This window comes from Coregonus lavaretus, assembly GCF_964263955.1.
Source record: "Coregonus lavaretus genome assembly, chromosome: 23".
Lineage (NCBI taxonomy): Eukaryota > Metazoa > Chordata > Actinopteri > Salmoniformes > Salmonidae > Coregonus > Coregonus lavaretus.
Window position 1 is genome coordinate 38,451,373 of NC_140010.1, and position 19,259 is coordinate 38,470,631.

Here is a 19,259-nt window from a genome sequence, read left to right on the forward strand (position 1 = left end):
TTTGAGGGAACTAGCCTATAGTCCTGGGTCTGTAGTCCAGTACACTTCAATGGTTAATTATGTGGTGCGTTCAGTTCGTTGAACGCTTGCTACGTTGCGGAACGGTTTGTACTGAACGACACGTTTTCCCAAAACGTTATTTTACGTCTTCAACAGACTTTGAGATATGCTTGCTCCCGTTTGGTTTGGTGCGTGTGGCTTGAAGCAATGACTGACGTATTTAAGTCAGTTGCCATGCTGACAGCTTTCACCAACCCACAACCCAACCTTTCCCTATTTTTCAACTGGTCGTTCAGTACAGCACGGTTTCCGTACAGCTGAACACTTCAGAACATATGAACATGCTATTGTTTCCGCTAGATTGAATGACCAAATAACCAATAGACGACTACATGGGCGTGGATTGTCGACATCATTTTCGGGAATTGACACGACGCTTGCCTGGAAGACTCACCGCCGACTCGCCGAGACGTGTCAACTTTATTGTGCAGGATTTAAAACCGTTATCAATGATAAATGCTCAGAAAATCATCATAATAGACGAATGTAAGTAGCCTACATTGATATTGGGCCGTTCATGAAAGAGAAAGTTATTTTTCCAGGGATTCGTTGACGGCATAAAGTCACAGACATAGGTGAGTTTCATTATGGGGTGTTTCATCATAGGTTATTGGCACTGGTCTACTGTATACTCTAAGTAATGTAATTATATTCAGATTGCCCTTAATTCACATACTCAGAGTTGAACCTTCTGCTCTTTGAAGATACACATGGATTTAAATATGAAAAACATTTCTTTCGCATAAATTATAGATTGTATATGGTTTTGTATGATTTTGTACTCAGCTTTTCACTTTCACTTTCATGTAGCCTATAGTTTTGGATGGATCTGGTTTTAAATATATGAACTAAAATGACATCAAAGTCACTATTACATATTATGCACTTATTAAAGCCATAAAGTAGCCTACTATGGCTTTATTTTCAGCCTCTTAACATTCATCTTCTCTTATTTAGTGAACTCCTTGAAACAAGGCGATGGACATGTGCAGGCAACTGTTGGTAAAGATGAGGAGGAGGAGGAAGGGCAAGTTCACGCCAATCCCTGTATTACCACAGGGCCTCGAGGTCCACTTCTACAAGGGAGACTCTCACCAGCTGGAGTTTCTCAGTGGTTGTTACACTGCTGAGGAGCTGTGCACAGAGGCAGCCAAGAAGTGTGGTGAGTCTGACTCAGTGTTGGCACATACAAAGAAATATATGGATATTAATACAGTAACATAATCATAGTTTATGTCCCCCCCTCTTTGTTCACTCTTTGGCTCGCTCGCTCGCTCACTCGCTCACACAAACAAACACACACACACCTCACACACCTAAATTCTTACTAAGATCTCTCACGCAGACTGAAATTCCAACTAATCCTTCCCCATCCTGACTGGCTCATTTTAATGTGTGTCATGGATAATGAATATGACATGTTATGACATGTAGCAACTGGCTGGTTCTTGTTGAGGGAAATCATACCTCTCTCTCTCTTTTTAGGCATTTCACCTCTTTGCTTCAATCTGTTTGCCCTGTATGACGAGGGCATGAACATCTGGTACCCTCCCAATCACACCTTCAAAATCGAGGAGAGCACCCGCTTAAAGCTCCACTATCGCATGAGGTAAGCATTAGGATATGTTAATCCTCAGTTTGTCACATATTGAAGGAACAAAGCAGAGGGAACCATTTTAGATTGCAGCAGCACTTTGGTCTGCAAATTCACAAACTTGAGATAAAAATGACTTTCTTACAAAAACTTACATTTACATTTAAGTCATTTAGCAGACGCTCTTATCCAGAGCGACTTACAAATTGGATGAACAGTGTCTGTCCCTTAGCTCCTCAGGGTTAATGGGAATAGCAGCAGACATTCATAAGCTTCATGTTGACCTTCCAGCAGAACTCAATAATATCACAGAAAATAATAACATCATACACAATAGAATTCAACCACCTGGAGAGAGATAGCTAGCCTAGTGTTACCAACAGGAAATTAGATCAATTGGCCAAGCAGTACCACAGGGAAAGGGGATACCTATTCAGTTGCACAACTCAATGCATTCAACCAAAATGTGTCTTCCGCATTTAACCCAACCCCTGCTGCACCTAGGTCAGTAGGACACACAGTGTCCCAATTAGGCTTGGGCGGTATACCGTATATACCATATAATGGGTTATTTGGAAATAGCCACTGGATGGTTTTTCAATACAGTTAATACTATTTCTTTGAAGTTTTTTAAATAAATGTGAATATTTGTTGCTACTTTTTAAGTAAATCCCTCAAGTCAACTTATACGTTAGGAGATAAAGAAGATCGCATTCTTCATTTCACCGGTCACATAATGTTTCATTATGAAGCTTACCGGTAGTCTCCAGTCACGTGGTGTTTGTTCACAAGCACACAACGACGAAAGACCAGAGCCTTGTGAGTCACTCACTGTTGTTCAGCACAAGTCAGGTGATCTAGTTACAGTATGGAATTTACAACTAAATGTTTGCCAGCGAGATATCTTATAACTATTAAGTTTACTGTCTAAAATGTGGCAAATGCTTTGGTTTGCTAATTTAGTAGCTAGTTAGCTATCTAGCTAAGTGGTTAACTTCTTCCAAAATAAAGCTTTGCTTGGTAACAGCAGAAAATCCCTTCCCGGAACAAGAGCCTTGCTGTCTAATATTTGTTTTGTGCGTGCAGCAAACTGAGAGTAGCATTTTTTTGTTACTTGTATAACTTTTGCATTTAGTTAGCATTCTATATGGGTTTTTACATGTACTTGTTAGCATTGCTAACCTTCGGATTAGAGGCAGAGTGGGGTTTGAAAATAGCGCTCCTTGTGTTCAGTGCCGGTATTACCGAATATCCCGGTATGGCACAAGGTCGGTATAATAATAATAATAATAATAATAATAATATGCCATTTAGCAGACGCTTTTATCCAAAGGGACTTACAGTCATGTGCGCATACATTTTTACGTATGGGTGGTCCCGGGGATCGAACCCACTACCCTGGCGTTACAAGTGCCATGCTCTACCAATTGAGCTACAGAGGACCACATGAAGGTATGATAATCTGGATACCGCCCAAGCCTAGTCTCAATACTCAACAGTGGCTTCCTCTCACTGGCTAGAACCTATCCTACTAGTGTCGGATCAAGCCGGGTGAAGAAAAGGAAAGAAGGAAAGGAGACAAGTAAAGGAGGCCACTGTAGAGTATTGAGATAAAGCCATTGCCTCATTTTCAGTTCTGGCTTGAAAGCATTTTAAACATGTGAGATGGGACGAGGTGGTGGTAGAAGAGGTTACATTATTTATCTTCAAATATTTTGGTGTGCTACAAGTCCTGTATAACATGTTTCAAAGCTGTTGATAGACTGCTGCAGACAGATTGACTGAAAGTCTGAATATAATAATAATAATAAGTCTTACTATAATAATACTGACTACAGTATATAATCTGAAATGTAACCATACTGGTAGTGGTCACCAACTGGTCGATCTTCAAGGCATTCCTAGTCGATCACCAACGATAAAGGCCTGTTGCGCTGTTGGTGGTAGATGCACTTGATTCAGAAGTCCTGTTCACCGGGTAGGCAAAGTATTCCCAGTTTGAACCATTTCATATGTCTGAAAAGACAAACTCCGCCTACCTGGCAGACCGGGAGATCTGTGGCTAAATTGAGTGTGCCTACTGTGCTGGCCAATCAGATAGCTCAAATCACTGTGTCTACCTACAGCTTCCACGACCCCGGCCACAGACTAGCCTACGTGAGATTTCATAACTTTTAAAACCATGACCAGAGAGAGACTGTCAAAGAATACAGCAAAGAGCTGCTGTTTTTATGAGTGTCTAAGTTTTATTAAGCACTATTACAAAACGTAAAGCGCGCAATTCCCTCTACTTCCACTCACGCTGCAATGAATGAGTAGCCAAGTATATCGATAGCCCTGCATTTTTATTATTATTAGCAGCTCGTTGTATCTATTTTAATGTCGAGGAGTATTTCACTTTCTTTGGTCATAGGAACAACCTGAATTTATGCCTGAGGCAGATGCGGTGCGACTTGAGTTTCGCCATCAGTTGAAAGATTGTGTCCCCTCTTTCTGGTCAATCTCACCTGAGGAAAGGAGAGAGCAGTGACCGTGAGAGGCGGACCCTCTGCTGCTCTCTCCCTCCCTCCATTGAGACTAATACTGTGTTCAAAAGAACTGAAATCTCCGACTTCTGAGCGTTCAAGACAACTGGGAACTCAGAAAAAAACTAGATCCGACTGGGGAAAATAGTTTTGAACGGTCATCCAACTCGGTAACTCTGGCATCTTCCTAGCGCTCCGACTTTCTGACCTGAAAGCACCATACCCATCTGATGTAGGTACCACACCTCCAGTAAAATAAAAAAGCAAATTATTAGCATTTATGCTCAGCTGTGCCTCGCAGGTGCTACACCAACTGATCTATTTGTTATCAAAGCTTGAGTTTTGAAATATAATAAGGTCTGAGGAGAACAATATTGGCAGGCCAGGCATATAGCCAATATGCTGTGATAATGTATTAGGCCTACTGCACAAACCTCATTCCTACAGAACTGTTAGGTTAATGTTAAATTTTTTAAGTAAAGTTTAAAAGAATCTGAGTGGTAGATCTCAGCTTGCTTTTTGACTGCAAAAGTGATCTTGACTCAGAAAAGGTTGGTGACCACTGGACTAGTTGATATGTATTATGTACTGAATGGAGTTCTCCTTAAGTTTGATAAGGGGGCTGAGACACAGGCAGCATCTCAAATGAAACCCTATTCCCTAAATAAGGTGTCATTTGGGATGCAAACCCAACCCCTACGTAATGCCAACGTAATGCAACCTGTGTCACCCTTGGCCCGGACTCACAGAGTAGGATGAAGTGGTCCCTAGTAGACACTGATCTTAGGTCAGTTTTGTGTTTTCCATCCTAACAGTAAAGGTTAGCATTGGGAGAGAGTGAGCTGATCCTAGATCTGTAGTTAAGGTCAACTTCTACCCAGAGCTACACAGGCTGGCACAGCAGGGGTCTGGGAGGTTGGGTGGTGCCCCCTAGCTGGTGAGGAGGACTGTGTGCAGGAGAATGGGAGGAAGAGGAGGAGAAGGAGATATTCTTCCTCCTCCTGGTGAGACACTAGCGATATCGCAATATCACTGGAATGATGATGATAAGCAACTCATACTGACATTGAAATACCCTCATCTCTTTAAAAAGGTTCTACTTCACCAACTGGCATGGTGCGAATGAGAGTGTGCCACGTGTTTGCAGACACACCCTCAAGAGAAAGAACGACAATGGGCAGAAGACCAAATCAGGGGGTACTGCACTCCTTGACGCTGCCTCACTGAATTATCTGTTTGCCCAGGTATAATTTTGTACATCAAAATAGTTTCATACAGTTTAAAACAGTTATATCCTCAAATGTAGAGTTCTAGCATACACAATCATATATCCTGATTCATGTGTTTGTGCATTTGATTTTCCCAGGGTCAGCATGACTTCCTGAAGGGGTGGGCCGCAGTGCCTAACCCTCAGAATGAAAAGGAGGCCCACTGTATTGAGAATGAGTGCCTGGGGATGGCAGTGTTGTCTATCACACACCATGCCATGGAGAAGAACATCGGCAACCCAGATTTAGCAGGACGGATCAGGTAACTAATCATCACTCACAAAGAATTTCAGAATTAAGCTGGTGTTACTGTCGGTTTACCATCTTTCTTATACACACTCATGCACACACACACTCTCAGCACACACACACACACACACACACACACCCCTGACTCAACCAAATATCTTTCCATCCCACCCAGCTATAAGAAATACATCCCAGAGAGCGTGAACCAAATCATCAAGCAGCGGAACTTCCTGATACAACTCCACATCTCCCGGGTGTTCCAGCACTTCCTTAACGAGTTCAACAAGACAGTGCAGATCAACAACGTCAACACCCATGACATCAAGGTCAAATACTTGGCTACGCTGGAGACGCTGACATGTGGGTTCGGCTGTGAGGTGTGTAGCTAGATGTATTACAGTACCCATAATGCTCTGTGTAACCATGTTTGCAGACATGCTATTAATTAACGAAAGATTGGCATTGGGCCAAAGACAGAACCAAGTGGTACTCCAAAAGTCTGTAAGGTACTCTATGTGTAAAGAGGTTCCTGAAGCTAACACAATGGTGTCCTGTCTCATTATCAATACAAGATATACAAGCCAGAAGTTCTCAGTGTGACTGACAGCGAAGGGGAGATCGAAGGAACACCCACTTCCTGTAACCAGGGTCAGCCCACCCAGTACCAAGTCCTTGTGTCTGGAAATACAGGGATCAAGTGGCGGAGGATGCAACAGAATGTGACAGTGAGTATATTATTTTGTAGTTTAGAATGTGTAAATTATGGCACACATTGTATCTATCATTATTATCTAAGTATCACCTGCTATGTTGTTTTATAAAGAGATACATTTTTATAATGTTAATCTATTTCTCAGAATACATGGACTGCCAAAGAGAAGAAAAAATCCAAAAAGTACAAAACCGACATCAACTGGAAGAACAAATCAGCTCAAGACGTTTCGAATGACTGGAAAACCTTCTCCGATTTCTATGAGATTACACACATCAACATCAAGGGCTCCACAGTCACTGTCCACAAGCAGGACAACAAAAGGATGGTAAAGTTTCATTGTTTTAAAGGTGCAATATGCAGAAATTGCTGCGCCATTTCCTGGTTGAAAAAATTCTAATAGTTTGCCTAATTTCAGTTAATGTGACAAAACAAGCAATGTAGAGAATCATTGTACCATCTAAACCGCTGTGAAATATATTTTTAATAACCAAAATATTGTATTTTCAGCTGTTTGAAACTGGTGAACAAAACCGAAAGTAAGAGACGCAAAAACTAAACTTAAGAACGAGAAGCATTGAATTTGATGGGGTCTCCCAAAAAGTTACATATTGCAGGTTTAAGCTTTAGAGGAAACTTAAGCATTCGATAATGCTGAATATCTGAAGGAGCAATCTTGAATGAGGCTCCGTCAGTGTATACTCTTGTACCCATTTTCTCTTTCATATTGGACATGCATGTTTGTTGTCGCTCTATCTCCACTACAGGAACTGAGACTGGGTTTCCATGCAGAGGCATTGTCTTTTGCCACCCTCATTGATGGATACTTCCGTCTGACAGTGGATGCACATCACTTCCTGTGTACAGACGTGGCCCCTCCCTCTGTGGTGCGGAACCTGCAGGAAGGCTGTCATGGTCCAATCAGGTGAGTTTAAATATTCCCATTGTTAGGTTATAAACGAACCGAACTGACGATTAGTAAAGCTCAACCAAGTTTATTCACCCACTGGGTCACACAGCTGCATAAGACAAAGACATGTTTCCACCAGCACAAGTATATATACCCCAATTTGGGTGAAGTATCCTCCTTCCCTCTAAACATTACATGTTTATTGCTAGGCAGGAAGTTAAGTGATGCAGGCAATAAACTGTTCCTTCTCCCTTAATGTGACCTGATCTGACCTCATTCCTCAAGCCTCACTGATACACAGCTATCCACCCTTAGCAGTGACTGCAACCATGTGATTGCTTCCACCATATACATTCCTCCTACAGATAACCATTAACTTCTGGTGTAGGAACCAGACTATGGCACTCCTCATTTCCATAGGATACTTGATGATTGAACAATAACATGTTCTGCCAGTACTTACATGTCCTGCATTCTTCTCTCTCCCTCTGTGGCATGATTTAAGGATATTTCTAGTTTATAAGTCAGAACCCATCACCATTCATTGGTTAGAGAAAATGTAAATATTAGTAAAATACAACATTTTTGTAATACAGTCAATTTGTCCGATTATACAGATACACTGCTCAAAAAAATTAAGGGAACACTAAAATAACACATCCTAGATCTGAATGAATGAAATAATCTTATTAAATACTTTTTTCTTTACATAGTTGAATGTGCTGACAACAAAATCACACAAAAAGTATCAATGGAAATCAAATGTATCAACCCATGGAGGTCTGGATTTGGAGTCACCCTCAAAATTAAAGTGGAAAACCACACTACAGGCTGATCCAACTTTGATGTAATGTCCTTAAAACAAGTCAAAATGAGGCTCAGTAGTGTGTGTGGCTTCCACGTGCCTGTATGACCTCCCTAAAACGCCTGGGCATGCTCCTGATGAGGTGGCGGCTGGTCTCCTGAGGGATCTTCTCCCAGACCTGGACTAAAGCATCCACCAACTCCTGGACAGTCTGTGGTGCAACGTGGCGTTGGTGGATGGAGCGAGACATGTTGTCCCAGATGTGCTCAATTGGATTCAGGTCTGGGGAACGGGCGGGCCAGTCCATACCATCAATGCCTTCCTCTTGCAGGAACTGCTGACACACTCCAGCCACATGAGGTCTAGCATTGTCTTGCATTAGGAGGAACCCAGGGCCAACCGCACCAGCATATGGTCTCACAAGGGGTCTGAGGATCTCATCTCGGTACCTAATGGCAGTCAGGCTACCTCTGGCGAGCACATGGAGGGCAGTGCGGCCCCCCAAAGAAATGCCACCCCACACCATGACTGACCCACCGCCAAACCGGTCATGCTGGAGGATGTTGCAGGCAGCAGAACGTTCTCCACGGCGTCTCCCGATTGTGTCACGTCTGTCACATGTGCTCAGTGTGAACCTGCTTTCATCTGTGAAGAGCACAGGGCGCCAGTGGCGAATTTGCCAATCTTGGTGTTCTCTGGCAAATGCCAAACGTCCTGCACGGTGTTGGGCTGTAAGCACAACCCCCACCTGTGGACGTCGGGCCCTCATACCACCCTCATGGAGTCTGTTTCTGACCGTTTGAGCAGACACATGCACATTTGTGGCCTGCTGGAGGTCATTTCGCAGGGCTCTGGCAGTGCTCCGCCTGCTCCTCCTTGCACAAAGGCGGAGGTAGCGGTCCTGCTGCTGGGTTGTTGCCCTCCTACGGCCTCCTCCACGTCTCCTGATGTACTGGCCTGTCTCCTGGTAGCGCCTCCATGCTCTGGACACTACGCTGACAGACACAGCAAACCTTCTTGCCACAGCTCGCATTGATGTGCCATCCTGGATGAGCTGCACTACCTGAGCCACTTGTGTGGGTTGTAGACTCCGTCTCATGCTACCACTAGAGTGAAAGCACCGCCAGCATTCAAAAGTGACCAAAACATCAGCCAGGAAGCATAGGAACTGAGAAGTGGTCTGTGGTCACCACCTGCAGAACCACTTCTTTATTGGGGGTGTCTTGCTAATTGCCTATAATTTCCACCTGTTGTCTATTCCATTTGCACAACAGCATGTGACATTTATTGTCAATCAGTGTTGCTTCCTAAGTGGACAGTTTGATTTCACAGAAGTGTGATTGACTTGGAGTTACATTGTGTTGTTTAAGTGTTCCCTTTATTTTTTTTAGCAGTGTATTTGTGTCATTAACCACGTTTCCATCCACAGTTTTTATGAGAGTAAAGTCACACCATATAAAAAAATAAAATAATGACAGCTGTGATGGAAACAGGACGTTTCGGTACAATTTTATAAATGCTGACAGATAATTTGTTTGTTTGACATAGTGGGATCATATCGAAGAGAACTTGGAGTCACGCGATGATATGGTGTGTGGTCCTCCTGCTATGATGCGGGAAACCATGCAGTTTATTCAGCTACAGATTAAATAAATTATGATGAACTTCACAGGGTGGTGAAAATGCCCGGTGATGAGCTTGATGCGCCTTTCCAATCAATATCGAGGGTCTTATTCTGGTGACATGATGATCGATGCTTGACTGCCATTTAACAAATACAAATATTCTCGCTCTTATCCATAATAATCTCATGTAGACTAGCCTACCTGCACAGCCTTCTGCAAGCTGTTGGCTAGAGCGCACATGCCAAGACCAGAGTAGGCACATTTGCTATTTAACGGAACAACTATTGGTCGAGTTGAAAATGAAACAACTTTAGAGTTTTACGAGCGGAAAAGTACATTTTCTGTGCACTACTTCATCACGCACTGATTGTTATTCGCAACAAGTCAGTTTGGTGGAAACACACCACTTGTTGGAACATTTGCATATTTTGGAATATTCGCATGGAAATCTGTCGCCAATTGGATGGAAACCTAGCTACTGACACAATAATACTTCTATACTAGTGTAGAACTGAGTTGATTCACCCCTTTTCCCATGATCCAATTTGGCCCCTCCCCCTCCAGCATGGACTACACCTCCCACAAGCTGCGCCAGGAGGGCGGGGAGGAGGGCATGTACGTGCTGCGCTGGAGCTGTATCGACTATGACCACATCCTCCTGACTGTCAAATGCAACCAAGTACATTACCACTTCCACCATCTGCCTCACCCACAGTCATATAGACATGTATACAGCCACTATCATTTTAAGACAATCATACATTTGAACATTTTTGTGAGGCTTTCTCGCTTTTAAAAACCTGGTGGCGCTATCTTGTTAGTCACCATTATTTGACTGAACTGAATTGTGACAATTTGTTGCTGTAAAAATGGCTGGTGTAAATCAACTGGCTTGATTACTCTCTGTACTCCTTCTCCTCCTCTTGGCTCTTCTGCTGTAGGTGGACCTGACCGATAACCGTCCGTACCGTAGCTTTAAGATCGAGGTGGGGCCGGAAGGTTACGTCCTGAGTGGTACAGTCCTGAGGCAGCCCTCTCTCAGGGAGCTGATGGAACAGCTGAGGGGCCAGAGCCTCAGTACAGACAAAGTCATCATCCAGCTCCGCAAGGCCTGCCCTCCCCAGCCCAGAGGTATGGTATGATACCCTGCCCCAATACTACACACTTAGAAAAAAAAGGTGCTATCTAGAACCTAAAAGGGTTCTTCGGCTGTCCCCATAGAAGAAGCCTTTTTGGTTCCAGGAACAACCCTTTTGGTTCCCTTTCCATAGAGGGTTCTATATGGATCCCAAAAGGGTTCTACCTGTAACCAAAAAGGGTTCTACCTGTAACCAAAAAGGGTTCTATCTGGAACCAAAAATGTTTATGGGGACAGCTGAATAACCCCTTTGGAACCCTTTTTTCTAAAGTGTATCACCATGGCACCTAATGCTTTATCAGGTTTGGCACCTTATGCCATACAATACACCAGACCAGGATGTGCTCTTCTCTTTATACCACTATCAAACAGGAAATGTTGCTCAGTAACAGTGGTTTTCCTGAATTCGGCAGCTCTGTCACCTGTTCTCACTTCAGAGGGAGATGATTGGTGTGTGTCTATATTGTTTCCTATTTCAGTTTTTTTGTTTGTTTCAGAAATGTCTAACCTGCTACTAGTGACAAAGAGAGCGGCGGAGCCGACGTACCCCGTACAGAGTCATGTCGTCTTCCACAAGATCCTCAACAAGGACATAGTGCAGGTGTGCGTGTGTGTATTTGCGTGCGTGTGTGTCTGTCTGCTTGTGTGGATTTGTATGTGCATGTGTGTTTGCATGTTAGCCTTCACTATGTGTTTACAGTATGTTTGTGTGCACAGGATGCCCTACGCTGACAATACTACTTTTTAATTCATTCCTTTGATCTACAAATAATGCTATTCTGTCCGTAACCGTGTCTGTGTCTCCCATATGTCTATATAGGAGGAGCACTTGGGCTGTGGCACCAGAACCAACATCTATGCTGGCAAACTGAAAATAAAGAGTGAGGAAGAGAAGGATGTGTGGGGTTCCCAAACTCACCACGAGGTGAAAGTGGTCCTGAAAGTGCTAGGGTCCCAACACAGAGACATCACTATGGTGAGAACACACACACACACACACACACACACACACACACACACGCTGTATAAACAAAAAGTGGCTTTAGAAATTAATGTGATTGGCATACACATTAACCTTTTATTGCAGTGGACTAAATCAGAGTCACACAGTGATTCTTGGTAGTCTTAAACAAATCTACTTTGAAACATTTACATTACATTACATTTACGTCATTTAGCAGACGCTCTTATCCAGAGCGACTTACAAATAGGAACAAAAGTATACACCTCACGCACATGGTTATGGGCTTACAAAAAAGAAGACGCCTGTACCAAGTCAGATATGGAGTTGAAATGTATTAGATTTTGAGTTTGCATCCCAATATTACACTTTATATACATCACAGAAGACTGAAATATAACAAAACCGTTTGACATAGTAACACCTGATTTTTGTTTGAAAGAATGTTGATTAATTATGACCTTATGAAAAATATGAATAATATTCCACCCATGAGGCCAGTAGGTAATTAGAGTGCAGGAAAGGGCTACCATACATACACACTACTCCTCCCTCCACCACCCATGTCTGACCTTCTCCCTTTGACCTTTTACTCTGACCTTTGACACTGAGCTCTTTCCGTCAGGCTTTCTTTGAGACGGTCAGTATGATGCGTCAGGTGTCCCACCAACACGTTGCTCTGCTGCACGGCGTCTGTGTTCGCAACCAGGACAGTAAGTCATCCTTCCTTCCACCATTCCTCTTATTTTGACTCTTAAACTGAGACTCAGCGATATGCCACAAGCCGCAGGAAGAACCTAAGTTAATGCAGATCAGCGCCACGCAAGACGATGTACTCGCGCAGAGTATCTGCGCATGTGCATGGCTACCCTTCACATTGCTACAACGTGATATCTGCACGACAACAACTAGGGAGAAGTTTAGCTTTGCGCGTCGCGCTCTTAGTTGTTGCGGAAGTTGTCACGATACTGCTGTTTACTTTGTGCATCGCTGAAGTCCTATAAGTTAGGACATAGAATGTCTGCATATACCATATGTTGTGGAAAATGTCTCTGACAGCAAAAGTATTTGTAATTTTTTTTATTAAGTTGCAACCTACTTGTACTTTTTAATCTGAAATAGGCTAGACATTTTTGGACCTCTTAACTGTGTGTATGGTGTTGTCCCTGTTCAGATATCATTGTGGAGGAGCATGTGAAGTTGGGTCCTCTGGATGTGTTCATGCGGGGACATCGTCTTGAACTCAGCACCTCCTGGAAGTACCAGGTGGCCAAACAACTGACCGACGCCCTCAGCTACCTGGTGAGACATGATGAGACGACACCCAATTGCGATTTTGGCCGAACAACCCTGATTCACACTACAGGGCCAAATCGAGCTGTACTGGGCTGCCTTAATGAAAAAAAACAGCATAGACCAGCCTAAATGTCAAGCTGGTCCATGCTGGTCAAGCTGGTCTGACCAGCATGGTCTAGCTGGTTAGGCTGGCTGACTAGCTGGTCAAGTAGGTGATTCTGGGGATCAGCTAATGCTGGTGATGCTGGTGTGCTGATGACCAGCTTATGCTGGTCTATGCTGGTCAAGCTGGTCTGCAAAACCACACCCATCATTATCATATTTCCCATCATGCTCTATTGCAGTTAGATTTTTTGAATTGTTTGTTTCAATATGTGTTTTTGCATGTTCATTAATTAATTAATTAATTAATTAATTAATTAATTAATTAATTAATCTTATGCTACACAAAGATAAATAACATACATTTTTCTAAACTAATACAATCTGTTAGTTAACTTATTGCACCCGTTACTGAAATGGTTGTTCCAGTTTAGATGGATCTCATTTATTAATTTTTCTAACTCTGGCAGTCATTCTGAATGCAGATTGTGGGTGAATAAAAGTTACATTTGTTGGATATCCCCACTCTGGCTGGATTCCAATAGGAATTAAACATCACTTTGCAAGCCAGCATAATGTGACTTGACCAGTGTCGAAAACACAGCGAATGCTGGTCACCAGCAAAAACACAGCGAATGCTGGTCACCAGCAAAAACACAGCGAATGCTGGTCACCAGCAAATAGACAGCAAATGCTGGTCACCAGCAAATAGACAGCAAAGGCTGGTCACCAGCAAATAGACAGCAAAGGCTGGTCACCAGCAAATAGACAGCAAAGGCTGGTCACCAGCAAATAGACAGCAAAGGCTGGTCACCAGCAAATAGACAGCAAAGGCTGGTCACCAGCAAATAGACAGCAAAGGCTGGTCACCAGCAAATAGACAGCAAAGGCTGGTCACCAGCAAATAGACAGCAAAGGCTGGTCACCAGCAAATAGACAGCAAAGGCTGGTCACCAGCAAATAGACAGCAAAGGCTGGTCACCAGCAAATAGACAGCAAAGGCTGGTCACCAGCAAATAGACAGCAAAGGCTGGTCACCAGCAAATAGACAGCAAAGGCTGGTCACCAGCAAAGAGACAGCAAAGGCTGGTCACCAGCAAATAGACAGCAAAGGCTGGTCACCAGCAAATAGACAGCAAAGGCTGGTCACCAGCAAATAGACAGCAAAGGCTGGTCACCAGCAAATAAACAGCAAAGGCTGGTCACCAGCAAAAACACAGCAAAGGCTGGTCACCAGCAAAAACACAGCGAAGGCACTAGAAAAAAAACACAGAAGGCTGGTCACCAGCAAAAACACAGGCTGGTGACCAGCCTTTTTCCAAAAGGGTGGCCTGGTTATGCATTCACCATAGTTACTGGAACCGTGCTAGAAAGGACAATGTGAAAAGACAATACCAGAGCCGGTCCAGTATGGTCCAGGTTGTCTCTCTAGGATAAATCAGGCATAAAAATGTGCCATTTATAATAACATTTCATTTTATAATCTAATGTAGAATGTAATAGTGTTGGAACTTGGTGCCAACCTGGAGAATACAGTAGCAATAGTTTGGCAAACTATATGGCTCTAGACCTGACCCTTCCCTGTGTTTCTGTCCCCTACAGGAGGATAAGAAGCTGGTCCATGGCTATGTGTCTGCTAAGAACATCCTAGTGGAGCGGGATGGTCTGGAGGGAGAGACTGGGCCCTTCATCAAACTGAGTGGCCCTGGTGTCCCCATCTCCGCACTCAACATACAAGGTGTGTGTGTGGTGGGTGTGAGTGTGTGCAAGCGTGCGTGTGTGTGGTGTGTGCGTCTGTGTGTCTGTCTGTTCTTCCCCAGCTGACAAGGCTGTGTTGTATTACAGAGTGTGTGGAGAGGATCCCGTGGATCGCCCCAGAGTGTGTGAGGAACAGCCAGGCCCTGAGTGTTGCGGTGGATAAGTGGGGTTTCGGCACCACGCTGTGGGAGATCTGCTACGAGGGAGAGGCTCCTCTCAAAGACAAGAAACTCATAGAGGTACACCCATACTTCTCCTGACAAGAGACCTACTAACATACAGTGAGCAACACAGTCTCTCACTCACAACCACCCCAAGAGTCCTGCATACATAGCCTAACTCTTCTTTAAAAAAAGTATCCTTTATTTACCCAGGTGAGATATCTATTTCAGAGGGGAGCTCTTGAGTTATTTCATTGAATACATCTGTTGCTGTGAAGTTTATTGACACTTGTAGACTGTGGTAATCTTACAATATTCATAGCATGCCACTTAGAAGCAAAGTATTGGAATCAATATTGGAACAGAGCCCAAGTCTTGGTTCTGATCCATCTCCTCTCTTTCTCTCTGTGAGCAGAAGGAAATGTTTTACTCGGCCCAGTGTTCCCTTGTGACACCAGACTGCCCTCAGCTGGCTGAGCTCATCACCAAGTGCATGACCTACGACCCCAAGAGGAGGCCCTTCTTCAGGGCCATCGTCAGGGACCTCACCGGGGTGGCCGAGCAGAGTAAGAGGACACACCTTTTCTGTCTCTGTTTCTCTTGTTGTCATTGTCTCTGTCACTTTCTCTCTGTCTCTCACTCTCTCTCACATGCATGTGTATGTGCGTGCAGACAAGTGTGCGTGTGCCTGTGTTTACATAGAGAACGTGTTTGTATAACCCTATTATAACCCTGTCTCTGTGTGGCCCCTCCCCCATACCCAGTCCTGCCTCCTGGAAGGGTGCCCATCCAGGAAGTGGACCCCACTGTGTTTGATACCAGGTTCCTCAGGAAGATCAAAGACCTGGGACAGGTAGGGACACTTAATACATGTATAGTTTACTTTTGGGGTGCTTGTCCACATTAAAGGGGCAATCTGGGATTGGTACATCCATTATAGCCATTGATTCTTGAAGAATATCTCTTATAAATGCTTTATTGAGCTTAGTTTCATTGTCTTACCCCATCAGAACCCCAAATATAAGTGGCGAGGTGACCGATTTGTTGTTTGAATCCTACTAATTCCCATGTAATGTGACGATTGAGGTATGTAATTGTGTGTGTGTGGTACAGATATGAACTGTACTTGTGTGGTTTGTGTTAATATATGTTCACTATATCTGTGGCGTGCTTTATTTGTCACGCCCTGACTTATGGGACTAGTGTCTGTTGAGTCAGGGTGTGGATATCTATGTTAGTGTTTCTATGTTTTCATTCAATGTTGTGTGTTTCTATGTTTGGCCGGGTGTGATTCCCAATCAGAGGCAGCTGTCGCTCGTTGTCTCTGATTGGAGATCATACTTAAGTAGCTTGTTGGCACTCATTAGTTGTGGGATCTTGTTCCGTGTGTAGGCTTGTTTTGTGTTTAGCCTGAGGACTTCACGTTGGTTTGTTCGTGTGTTTATCGTTGAAATAAACATGTATGCATTTCACGCTGCGCCTTGGTCTGGCCCGTCCTTAAACGAACGTGACATTATTCTATAATTGTTCTCGTGTGTGTGTGTGTGTGTCTACTGTGCAGGGTAACTTTGGGAAAGTGGAACTGTGTCAGTATGACCCCCGTGGGGATGGCCGAGGGGAGCTGGTGGCGGTCAAGTTTCTGAAGCCAGAGAGCAAAGGCCAGCTGGCCTGCCACCTGAGGAGAGAGATAGATACCATGAGAGAGCTCTACCACCACAACATCGTCAAATACAAAGGAGTGTGTAGCGAGGAGGGTGAGGAGGGCAATGCATGCATTCCTACATACACACACAAACGTATACTGTATGTATATATACAATACACACACATGCTTGTTGTCACACACCACACACTTGTGAAAATCGTGTTTCTCTGTCTAGGTGGGAAGACCATTAAGCTGATTATGGAGTACCTTCCAGCGGGGAGTCTGAAGGACTATCTTCCCAGGAGGAAACACCAGACTGACCTCAAGAGGCTCCTCCACTACGCCCTTCAGATCTGCCAGGTATAGTAGTATGGAGCTTTATTAATGCCCCCAAAAATTGAATTTCATTGTTTTAACTAATACACTATAGGTATTTATGTACAGTGCCTTCAGAAAGTATTCAGACCCCTTGACTTTTTCCACATTTTGTTACGTTACAGCCTTATTCTAAAATGGAAATTTATAAAAAATAAAAAACAGCAATACCTTATTTACATGAGTATTCATACCCTTTGCTATGAGACTCGAAATTGAGCTCAGGTGCATCCTGTTTCCATTGATCATCCTTGAAATGTTTCTACAACGTCATTGGAGTCCACCTGTGGTAAATTCAATTGATTGCACATGATTTGGAAAGGCACTCACCTGTCTTTAGAAGGTCCCAGAGTTGACAGTGCATGTCAGAGCAAAAACCAAGCCATGAGGTCGAAGCAATTGTCTGTAGAGCTCCGAGACAGGATTGTGTCGAGGCACAGATCTGGGGAAGGGTACCAAAACATTTCTGCAGCATTGAAGGTCCCCAAGAACACAGTGGCCTCCATCATTCTTAAATGGAAGAAGTTTGGAACCACCAAGATTCTTCCTAGAGCTGGCCTCCTGGCCAAACTGAGCAATCGGGGGAGAAGGGCTTTGGTCAGGGAGGTGACCAAGAACCCGATGGTCACTCTGACAGCGCTCTAGAATTCCTCTATGGAGATGGGAGAACCTTCCAGAAGGACAACCATCTATGCAGCACTCCACCAATCAGGCCTTTATGGTAGAGTGGCCAGACGTAAAGGCACATGACAGTAAAAGGCACATGACAGCCTGCTTGGAGTTTGCGAAAAGGCACCTAAAGACTCTCAGACCATGAGAAACAAGATTCTCTGGTCTGATGAAACCAAGATTGAACTCTTTGGCCTGAATACCAAGCGTCACATCTGGAGGAAACCTGGCACCATCCCTACGGTGAAGCATGGTGGTGGCAGCATCATGCTGGGGGGATGTTTTTCAGCAGCAGGGACTGGGAGACTAGTCAGGATCGAGGGAAAGATGAACGGAGCAAAGTACAGAGAGATCCTTGATGAAAACCTGCTCCAGAGCTCTCAGGACCTCAGACTGGGGCGAAGGTTCACCTTCCAACAGGACAACAACCCTAAGCACACAGCCAAGACAACGCAGTAGTCGCTTCGGGACAAGTCTCTGAATGTCCTTGAGTTCAGCAACGCTCCCCATCCAACCTGACAAAGCTTGAGAGGATCTGCAGAGAAGAATGTGAGAAACTCCCCAAATACAGGTGTGCCAAGCTTGTAGCGTCATACCCAAGAAGGCTGTAATCGCTGCCAAAGGTGCTTCAACAAAGTACTGAGTAAAGGGTCTGAATACTTATGTAAATGTAATATTTCCGTTTCTTTTTTTAAATTAGCAAATATTTCTAAAAATCTGTATTTGCTTTGTCGTTATGGGGTTTTGTGTGTAGAATCAATTTTAGAATAAGTCTGTAACCTAACAAAATGTGGAAAAGTCTAGGGTTCTGAATACTTTTACGAAGGCGCTGCGCTGTATGTGCTGCGGTTTCTGATTATGGAGAGAGTTGGACATTCTAAAGCATTGCAGTCCTTATTTAAATTAACTTTCTGCTACTTACAAAGAAATGAACACAGTTGGTAACTGTGGCTAGTACTAAATGAAATGTTGTGTTGAATGTTTCAATGACTCATAGAAACCACAAGGTAAATAGCTATAAAAGTATACAAACTATAGAAACAAGTGAAAACCCCCATAGTGAAAATGTGTGTGTGTGTGTGTCTCAGGGAATGGACTACTTGGGATCCCAGCGGTTCATCCACCGGGATTTGGCGGCCAGGAACGTTCTGGTGGAGAACGAGAGCACAGTGAAGATTGGAGACTTTGGCCTCACCAAGAGCATGAAGGAGGACAAGAGTTACTACACTGTCAAAGAGGACACCGCCAGCCCTGTGTTCTGGTGAGCAACTTAGAAATAGAATGACAAGACCAGGTCCTAGAACTTAACTTGATGGTTCACTCCCAAATCAAAGTTAAGGAGATAAGGTCACATGCCATTTAAAAGCCTGGAGCCAGTCTATCGTTGCTATCTGTGATGTATCCGA

General features: G+C 43.9%; 1 protein-coding gene across 3 annotated transcripts in view; it reads left to right on the top strand.

Annotated features, from left to right (window-relative positions):
* The first annotated feature begins 282 nt into the window (after positions 1-282).
* The window catches only part of LOC311099007 (tyrosine-protein kinase JAK1-like), a 30,730-nt gene continuing 11,753 nt past the window's right edge, over positions 283-19,259 (top strand). The window contains exons 1-22 of one of the 3 annotated variants that reach the window (XM_084139604.1): positions 283-635; positions 1,018-1,222; positions 1,546-1,669; positions 5,273-5,423; positions 5,546-5,709; positions 5,872-6,073; positions 6,269-6,421; positions 6,554-6,736; positions 7,176-7,333; positions 10,313-10,475; positions 10,690-10,879; positions 11,384-11,487; positions 11,707-11,862; positions 12,473-12,560; positions 13,022-13,149; positions 14,848-14,983; positions 15,091-15,242; positions 15,580-15,730; positions 15,929-16,017; positions 16,726-16,918; positions 17,045-17,169; positions 18,942-19,114. In XM_084139604.1, coding sequence (XP_083995730.1) covers positions 1,039-1,222; positions 1,546-1,669; positions 5,273-5,423; positions 5,546-5,709; positions 5,872-6,073; positions 6,269-6,421; positions 6,554-6,736; positions 7,176-7,333; positions 10,313-10,475; positions 10,690-10,879; positions 11,384-11,487; positions 11,707-11,862; positions 12,473-12,560; positions 13,022-13,149; positions 14,848-14,983; positions 15,091-15,242; positions 15,580-15,730; positions 15,929-16,017; positions 16,726-16,918; positions 17,045-17,169; positions 18,942-19,114 — 3,167 coding nt within the window. In that variant the 5' untranslated portion in view covers positions 283-635; positions 1,018-1,038. The remainder of the gene's footprint in view (positions 636-1,017; positions 1,223-1,545; positions 1,670-5,272; positions 5,424-5,545; positions 5,710-5,871; positions 6,074-6,268; positions 6,422-6,553; positions 6,737-7,175; positions 7,334-10,312; positions 10,476-10,689; positions 10,880-11,383; positions 11,488-11,706; positions 11,863-12,472; positions 12,561-13,021; positions 13,150-14,847; positions 14,984-15,090; positions 15,243-15,579; positions 15,731-15,928; positions 16,018-16,725; positions 16,919-17,044; positions 17,170-18,941; positions 19,115-19,259) is intronic. The other 2 variants (XM_084139606.1, XM_084139605.1) reach the window with 2 other exon arrangements.